Here is a 10,123-nt window from a genome sequence, read left to right as displayed (position 1 = left end):
AGGAATCCAAAGAGGACCACACCAAGACACATCATCATTAAAATGCCAAGAGCAAAAGACAAAGAGAGAATCTTAAAAGCAGCAAGAGAAAGAAACTCAGTTACCTACAAGGGAATACCCATACGACTATCAGCTGATTTCTCAACAGACACTTTGCAGGCCAGAAGGGAGTGGCAAGAAATATTCAAAGTGATGAATGCCAAGAACCTACAACCAAGATTACTTTATCCAGCAAAGCTATCATTCAGAATTGAAGGTCAGATAATGAGCTTCACAGATAAGAAAAAGCTAAAGGAGTTCATCACCACCAAACCAGTATTATATAAAATGCTGAAAGGTATCCTTTAAGAAGAGGAAGAAGAAGTAAAAGGTAAAGATACAAATTATGAACAGCAAACATGCATCTATCAACAAGTGAATCTAAGAATCAAGTGAATAAATAATCTGGTGATCATAATAGAATCAAGGACATAGAAAGGGAATGGACTGACTATTCTTGTGGGGGAAAAGGGGTGTGGGGGATGTGGGAAGAGACTGGACAAAAATCGCGCACCTATGGATGAGGACAGTGGGTGGAAAGTGAGGGCGGCGGGTGGGGTGGGAACCTGGTGGAGGGGAGTTATGGGGGGAAGAAAGAGGAACAAATGTAATAATCTGAGCAATAAAGATTTAATGATTAAAAAAAAAGCTAGATGTGAACATTACAGGATATTCTTATAGAAGTCCTAGGAGATCAGAGAGAGAAGAAATTCTAAAAGTTCCCAGAAATACAAGAGGATAACTACAAATAATCAAGAATCAGACTAACATCAGATTTCTCACCAGAAGCACAACTGAGTAATAATTTTAAAATGCTGAAAGAAAATAATTTGGAACCTAGGATTTCATATAGAGGTCAACTAAACATGAAAGTAAAACAAAGATATTTTGAGGAATAAAAAGATGTTTTCTTTTTATTCCTAAAAATATCAATTAAACATGAAATGATCAACAAAACATAAAAATAAAATAAAGATATTTTTAGGGATAAAAAGATATTTTCAGCTGAAACCGGTTTGGCTCAGTGGATAGAGCATCAGCCTGCGGACTGAGAGGTCCCGGGTTCGATTCCGGTCAAGGGCATGTACCTGGGTTGTGGGCACATCCCCGGTGGTGGATGTGCAGGAGGCAGCTGATCGATGTTTCTCTCTCATCGATGTTTCTAACTCTCTCTATCTCTCTCCCTTCCTCTCTGTGAAAAATCAATAAAATATATTTAAAAAAAAAAAAAGATATTTTCAGAAAGTTCTACAAAAGCCCTCTGTCAAAAAATTTTAAAGGATGGATTCCAGCAAGAGAAATGAATCTAGGAGAAAATAATAATAAATAGGTTGCAAAAACCCTGGCTGGTTTGGCTCCATGGATAGAGCATTGGCCTGCAGACTGGAGGGTCCCGGGTTCGATTCCATTCAAGGGCACATGCTCGGGTTGCAGGCTCAATCCCCAAGGTAGGGAGGCGTGCAAGAGGCAGCCAATCAATGATTTTCTCTCATCACTGATGTTTCTATCTCACTCTCCCTTCCTCTCTGAGATCAATAAAAATAAAAATAGGTGGCAAAGGGTTAGTAAATAATTAGTAATGTTAACTTTGGCTAATTAAGCAATGACTAAAATAAGAAATATCTGCAAAAACTGATATATGTGAACTGAATAGCCTATATAATAAAAGCTTAAAATGCAAATCAACCGAACAGCTGAACAACCAGTCACTATGATGTGCACTGACCACCTGGGGGCAGATGCTCAACGCAGGACCTGCTCCTGCATTGAGTGTCTGCCCCCTCCTCCCTGACAGGGAGGTGCGGGGCTGGCCAGTGGGCAGCAGAAGGATCATGTTATGTACTACTTTTTATAATTAGGGCAAAAAAATGTAGCTGTCCATACAACAGCAGGATGCCTTTCACCTGTATGAAAAGTATGGTCATTGGTGCATGCAGCATCCCGGATTTCGAGAGGGATGTCCAACGCGGGAATCAGGCCTAAACCAGCAGTCAGACATCCCCCGAGGGCACAGGCCGGGCTAAGGGACACCCCTCACCCCTGCAAGAATTTTGTGCACTGGGCCTCTAGTATAATCTAAAATTCCAGTCAAAACTAAGGACAAGGGCCCAGCCGGTATGCCTCAGTAGTTGAGCATCAGCCCATGAATCATGAAGTCACAGTTGATTCCTGGTCAGGGCACATGCCCAGCTTTCAGGCTCCATCCGATCCCCTGGTAGGGGGCGTGCAGGAAGCAGCCAATTGATGTTTCTATCTCTCTCTCTCCCTCTCCCTTTCTCTCTAAAATCAATAAAAACATATTTAGAAAAAAAGAATTAAAAAATATTTCCTTAGAAAAGATACTATATATTAAAAGGGTAATATGCAAATTGACCCTAAAAGCAGAATGACTGGTCACTGTGACATACACTGACCACTTGGTACAGACGCTCAATGCAGGAGCTGCCCCTTGGTGGTCAGTGCACTCCCACAGGGGGAGCTCTGCTCAGCCACAGCCAGGCTGACGGCTGCCAGTACAGTGGTGGTGGTGGGAGCCTCTCCCGCCTCCTCAGCAGCGCTAAAGATGTCCGACTGCTGCTTAGGCCTGCTCCCCGCTGGCAAGTGGACATCCCCTGAAGGCTCCTGGGCTGCCAGAGGGATGCCTGACTGCCCTCCGGGGAGTGGGCCTAAGCCAGCAGGTGGTCATCCCCCGAGGGGTCCCAGACTGCGAGAGGGCACAGGCCAGGCTGAGGCACCCCCCCGAGTGCACAATTTTTTGTGCACCGGGCCTCTAGTATTTATATATTAAAAACAACAGCTAAGGACAAGGTAAGGATAGAAGTGAGGGAGAAGCAGAGACCATAGGTGGGGAAAATGTTGTGGGTATTACCAGGTTCAGAGGGAAAATACAGATTCTGATACACTTTACAGGGAAACATAATAAGTCTTAAGTTAGAGGTAGCCAATAGAAAAAAGAACTTAAAATCACCAGAAGAAAATTTAGTCACCAGAAGGTAAAGAGAGGGGGGAAAAAGCAAGTGTATTATGGCAGAAATCCTCGTCCATATTAATAGAACTTCTTTGTTGTTGTTAATCCCACCTCAGGATATTTTTTTCCATTGCTTTTTTTTTAGAGAGAAAAGTGGGAGGGAGGAAGGAAGGGGGAGACGGGGAGAGGGAGAGACAGAGAGAGATGGACATAGACTAGTTGCCTCCTGCACACACCCTGACTGGGGCTGACAACCAAACATGCAACTCAGGTATGTGCCCTTGACCATGTATGTGCCCTTGACCATACCTGAGGGTGGGGGGTGAGGGTGGACGACGACCATGCTCCAACCACTGAGCAACACCAGCCAGGGCATATTAATAGAATTTTTAGGTGGTCATATTTTCTCAGTCTTCCCAGGCACTAGATCTACCACAAGCTATTATGAACACTTATAGTATATCCTGAGGCAACTTCAAGGAAACTACTTAAACTCCTGAAAATACCATTTGCCATCTTTCTACTCCTCCTGCTACCTGGTACCTGAGTGTGCTGAGTGAATGGCTAAAGCTTAACCTTGGAATACAAGGTCAAAAATGGACCAGAGAAATGGGGAACTGTTTAATGGGTATGAAGTTTTAGTTTTACAAGATGAAAAGTTCTGGAGATTGGTTGTAAAACAAGGTAAATATATGTAACACTACTGTACTGAACTAAACACAAAAAAATGATAAGATGGTAAATTTTATGGTGTGTGTATTTTACTACAATTAATTAAAAAGAGTAAAATGAATAGTGTCACTACTCTCTAAAATTATTATTATTATTAATCCTCACCAAAGAATATGTTTCCCTTGCTTTTCTTAGAGAGAGAAGAAGGGAGAGATGGAGAGAGGCAGAAAGAGAGTGAGAGAGAAATATCATTCATACACGCCCAGGTTGGAGATCAAACCTGAAACCTAGGTATGTGTCCTGACTGGGAATCAAACCCACAACCTTTTGGTGCACTGAACCAACACTCCAAACAACTAAGCCACCCAGCCAGGACTCTAAAATAATTTTTTTAAAATATATTTTTATTGATTTCAGAGAAGAAGGGAGAGGGAGAGAGAGATAGAAACATCAATGATGAGAGAGAATCATCGATTGGCTGCACGCCCCACTACTGGGGACCAAGTGCACAACCCGGGCATATGCCCTTGACCGGAATCGAAACTGGGACCCTTCAGTCTGTAGGCTGATGCTCCATCCACTGAGCCAAACCAGCTAGGGCTAAAATGATTTTTTTTAAATATATTTTTATTGATTTCAGAGAGGAAGGAAGAGGGAGAGAGAGAAAAACATTAACAATGAGAGAGAATCATTAATCGGCTGCCTCCTGCAAGTCCCCCACTGGGGGATCAAGCCCACAACCCGGGCATGTGCCCTTGACCGGAATCGAACCTGGGACCTTTCAGTTCGTAGGCTGACACTCTATCCACTGAGACAAACCAGTTAGGGCTAAAATGACTTTTTAAAGAAACAAAAAGATTAGAAGAAGCTAGGTCCTTAGGGACTCTTGGATCAGAACCACCACACTAGTTCTGAAGTTTCTCTTTGAAAAGAGATTTCTTAAGACATTCAAGAAAAATCTTGTGTTGTCTATGTTAAAATTAAAAAGTTTTTTTTACTTAGGCAGCATAAAGACAGTGCAAAGACAAGCCATGGAATGGGAAATGGTATGGGTAGTATATAATTTAAAGAATTTGTGACCAGAACACAGACAATTAAAAGTCATAAGAAAAAGACCAGAGGCAAATACACTTAAATATGCACTTCCTAAAAGAGGAAACCCAAAAGGCTAATAAACATAGGAAAGGTGCTCAATGTCATTAGTAATGACACAATTTGTCATCAAATTAAAACCAAGATGAGATAACTTTACATATAAATCTAACAATACTGGGGTTTTTTTGTTTTTTTTTTTAATATATTTTATTGATTTTTTACAGAGAGGAAGGGAGAGAGATAGAGAGTTAGAAACATAGATGAGAGAGAAACATGGATCAGCTGCCTCCTACACACCCCCTACTGGGGATGTGCCCGCAACCAAGGTACATGCCCTTGACCGGAACTGAACCCGGGACCTTTTAGTCTGCAGGCCAATGCTCTATCCACTGAGCCAATAGAAACAGAAGTAGCCAAAAGAGGTAGCCAATGGAAAGCAGAGGTAGTCAATAGAAGGCTAGGGCTGACTTGGGTTGTTTTGACAAGAGTATCAGCTTTATACAGACAGTCCTCGGGTTATGTTGAACTCAACATATGTCGTTTCGTGGTTATGTTGCCATCTCCCATTTATTTATAAAAAAAAAAAAGTTCTGTCATTTCTACATATGTACATACGTGCTTTACGTTTTTTATTATTTATTTATCACAAGTAAAGGTCAAGAATTGTTACCTTTCTTTTAAATTTTTTTTACTGTTTCACTTCATTACTGCTATGTATGTGCTCCATGTGAGTGACATAGGCGCTTTTGTTCCGACTTACAGTGAAAATCACATTACGTCGTGCCATAGGAACAGATGTCTGACATAACAAGAGGACCTACTGTATTTATTCATTACTAGAGACCTGGTGCACGAATTTGTGCACGGGTGAGGTCTGGCCAGGGGGAGGGGCTGCAGGAGGTTGGCCAGCCAACCCGCCCTCAATCAGGCTGGTTGGCCAGCCACAGTGTATGTCATAGCAACCAGTCGTTCCAGTCGTTCTGGTCACTTAGCTTTTATCTATATATATAAAAGCCCAGCAACCAAATGGTGGAATGACCAGTTGACCAGTCACTATGACACGCACTGACCACCAGGGGGCAGATGCTCAATGCAAGAGCTGCCCCCTGGTGGTCACGGCACTCCCACAGAGGGAGCGCCACTCAGCTGACCAGGATGAGCGGCCCTCCCACAGCAGGCTAAAACCTGCAGTCCACGTCCCCCCGCCCCCCACACACACACACACAGTGCACAAATCCATGCACCAAGCCTCTAGTACAGTGATGGCAAACCTGACACGCGTGTCAGAGGTGACACGTGAACTCATTTTTTTGGTTGATTTTTCTTTATTAAATGGCATTTAAATATATAAAATAAATATCAAAAATATAAGTCTTTGTTTTACTAAGGTTGCAAATATCAAAAAATTTCTATATGTGACATAGCACCAGAGTTAAGTTAGGGTTTTTCAAAATGCTGACATGCCAAGCTCAAAAGGTTCACCATGACTGCTCTAGTATATATAGAATACTGTGCATTTATGTTTCGCTTACTTTTTTTTTAATATATTTTATCAATTTTTTACAGAGAGGAAGGGAGAAGGATAGAGAGTTAGAAACATCGATGAGAGAGAAACATCGATAAGCTGCCTCCTGCACACTCCCTACTGGGGATGTGCCCGCAACCAAGGTACATGCCCTTGACCGGAATCAACCTGGGACCCTTGAGTCCGCAGGCTGACACTCTATCCACTGAGCCAAACCTGTTAGGGCTGTTTCACTTACTTTTATGTCTGTTTTATATTTGAGATTTTTCAAAAACAATTAGGGGAAAAGAGTTGGAGATAATCTGGGTGTTTTATTACCCAGGAAATGTGTACATGAATGTGAACTATATAAAAGAATACAGTACAAGGGTCAAAGGTAGTAACTGTATTTACAATTATAGAAACATGGAGAGTTCTCAAAAACAAGGCTGAACAAAGGAGAATGGAGGTTTATAGCACAATGCTACATTTAGATGTAAACATTTAAAAACACCAACATGAAACAATGCTATGTGTTTTTCAAGAATACACAGATGTCCAAATAAACCCATGGAAGAGGAATTAGAAAGGCAAATATACATATAAAACATATAAAAATACACTGCAGTGAATAGCTAACTGGATAAAAACAGGAGTCAGCAAACTTTTTCTTAAAGGGCCAGATAATAAATATTTTAGGCTTTGCAGACCATTAGGTCTTATGGCAACTATTCAACTCTACCATTATAACACAAAAGCAGAAGGAAACCAGTGGGCATAGCTGAATTCCAATAAGGCTACACTGACGCTCACAGCAGGATGGGCTACAGTTCACCAAGCCCTGGAAAAGGGGAATGGGTTAAGGAAAGGGAATAAATGGAAAATATAAAGGGAGGCTCTGTGTGGGCCAATGACAGAGGATGTCTCTACATATTTCCAACTCAATTCTGGGGAAATAAACTCCTTTATCATTAAGAGGTAATCAAAGAAAGAAAACAGTACCTTTTTTTGTTGGGATTTTCTTCCACACTTACCTCCTTGTTGTCGGTCACAGGAACCCACTTAAATATCCTAAGCGATGTGTCACCCACAGTAACCCATTTTTTCTCCCTAAAAGAAAAATACTTCTTAGGACTGATAAAACAATAAAACAGATTTTCTGTTCATAACTTGGGCTTTCCTACTTCTCAGCAAATCATTCCTTTAATCTTTAATGCTTTCTAACTTCCTTTCCGTCAAATTACCTTAACTTTCAGTGCAAAATCATCCCTTTCAGAAAAACTTCTGTCAAATTCCTTTGGCTCTGAACTCTCTACTTGTCATTTTTCCTCATGTACAGAATACAGCCTTTTCCCCCCTAACATACTAGCCAACATAGAGTACCAGCACATTTCCAAACTCAGGTATCTATCTAGCATCTTTTTCTTTTCAAAAAATAATTCAATTTCACAGATACTTACAAGGCCCTCTAGGATATAAAGGATGTATAAAATATAGTTCCTACCTGGGGAGCCCATAGGAGTGAAAAAGATAAGGAAGAGATTGAAGGTGGCAAGGATGCGAAGGCTGGAAGACAGAGTAAGACTAGGATATCCCATGAATGGGAGAACTTCTATGACTCTGGGTTGAAACACAAACTCCATTTAAAAATAATCACAGGCCAGGCTGCTTCCAGCTAACAGAATAAAGCCTTACACTGGTTTCTGGAAGAGGTGAAGGCCAAGCCATGGAAGAACTGCTTTAAGGTTTTATTTTCCAGAGGAAGTAACTTTTGAGATAAGCCTTAAACATATGAGAAGCTTAATCTTTTCCCAGGCACATACCTAGGGAAAGGCAAGTGACATTCTTGAAAATGGCAGAAAATTGTGGACAAGCGGGGGAGGGGCGGGTGTGTGTGTGTGTGCTGAAATTACTTCTGAAAGTTTCAAGTCCACATCTGATAACATAAAAAAAGCAAAAACTGTTGTTACTTTTGCTATTGAGGATGTTATTCAGCAAATAACATCACAGGAACATAAAAAAGAGACTGTGATATAACAGAAAGAAAGAATTAAAGACTTAGAATATTGGAAGTTGATTCCTGGACAAGACACTCCATTTCCTCATTTATTGAACAAATATTTAATATACAAGACCTTGTGCTAGGCCCTAGGCACACAAGGAACAATATGCATAGTCCCTACCCTCACAGAGCCTGCACTCCAGTTAGAAACAGACATCAAACAACTCATTTCATTGTCAGTCACTTAATCATTAGGTTAACCATATCAAATTGCCACTTTTGTAGGTTAAAAATCAAATATATGAAATGTCTTATGGTTTAATCCAATACAATTGTGGAAAGTTTTATGAAGGGGATCTGATCTAGATTGGGGTCTTGAAAGGTGTCCTTGAGGAACCAACTTTTGAGCTGAGCTAGGAGTTAACTAGGCAAAGGGGATGTAAGCCTGAGGAAGGATGCCGGGCAGCTGGAATAGTAGTACGGCTCTAATTGAAAGATGGCCAGCATCCTGAAAAAGAGGGCAGTTTGAGCCAGGCAGGTGAGGCAGGCAGGACCAGGTTTGGTCTCATAAGCAAGAAGAGGTCACTGAAGCATTATTTTCTTAGCGGGGGAGTACTCTGATGAGATCTGCACTTGAGAAAAATATTATCACGCTGAGTGAAATGTGAGCAATGGACCAAGGACTGAGCAAGCTGAAACATGGAGATCACAGGGAGGCTGGGGGAGAGAGGATGTCAGCTGGCTTAGGCTACTAGTGCGGGCAGAGAATGCTGGAAGAGAAAGAAAGGTGTGCCAACTCTTAGATTTCACACACAAAAACCCAGAATTACATTTGGAGGGGGAAAATCATGATCGATTAACCAATGTTTATAATGGGTCTCAACTATACACGAAGCCTTTGGATATAGAGGAATAAGGAACTTGATCTTGTGGGGAAATGAGCAAACATGAGGTAAGAAGCCCCTAAAAGGGGTGGAGAGTGAAAGACAGGAGGGCTTTGGTAAGGCTTCCTGGAGGGAGTTAACACCTACCAGGGCTTTAAAGTTATTAATAATCATCAACTAGAGAAAAGCACTCAAGAAAGTGACATAAGTCAGAGAAAGATAAGTATCACATGATACTCATATGTGGAATCTAATGAACCAAGTAAACTGATGGGGGGAAAAAACTATGTCCCAGAGACACAGAAGCATGAACAGACTGTTGAACCTCAAAGGGAAGGCAGCAGAGGGTGAGTGGGAAGAGATCAACCAATGAACTTGTATGCATAACCCGTGGACACAGATAATGGAGTGGCGAGGGCCTGGGACGGGGGCGGGGGAAGGACGCGAGCGGGCTGGAAGAGGTTAAGGAGGGAAAGGAGGACCTATGTAATACTTTCAAAATACTTTTTAAAAAAGTTGTCACAAGTAGTTGGCTGTGAAACTTTAATGTGGTAACACATCGGCGTTCCTGATACAAAATAGGCAGTCAACCAGCGTCTGCAAAGAACATTACATGAGCCGTTTCTAAACGAGGAGCAGGGCTCGACTCCTCTACCCACAGCTCCCAGGGCACTAAGAGAAAATGCCTACACAGTTCAGAGTGCGTCTGGTATTAGGGGAGAGAGTTTTGATTTCCACACCAAGTTTGCTCCTGTGCTAGGTAGGTACCAAGTACCTCTCACCAAACTTAGTGATTGCTCAGTCTGGCGGACGGGATACTCAGATTGTTGGTTAACATATGGGACAGTTCACAAAGCAAAATCCTACAGAGGTAGGCATCCGCGGAGTCAAAACCGCACCAGGATTGGCGAGAGGAGCAACATCTTCCAGACCAAAGCGACCGGAAACCGGCATCTCCT

The 10,123-nt window shown here is 41.9% G+C and overlaps 1 protein-coding gene across 1 annotated transcript in view; it reads right to left on the bottom strand.

Moving 5' to 3' along the window:
* The window catches only part of BCL7B (B-cell CLL/lymphoma 7B), a 20,443-nt gene that overhangs the window by 9,515 nt on the left and 805 nt on the right, over positions 1-10,123 (bottom strand). The window contains exon 3 of the mRNA XM_006773418.2: positions 7,313-7,388. Within this exon, the coding sequence (XP_006773481.1) occupies positions 7,313-7,388 (76 nt within the window). The remainder of the gene's footprint in view (positions 1-7,312; positions 7,389-10,123) is intronic.

The sequence above is a fragment of the Myotis davidii genome, unplaced genomic scaffold (assembly GCF_000327345.1).
Source record: "Myotis davidii unplaced genomic scaffold, ASM32734v1 scaffold726, whole genome shotgun sequence".
NCBI lineage: Eukaryota > Metazoa > Chordata > Mammalia > Chiroptera > Vespertilionidae > Myotis > Myotis davidii.
Note: the sequence above shows the minus strand (reverse complement) of the source record. Positions and strands in the feature narration are given on the sequence as shown.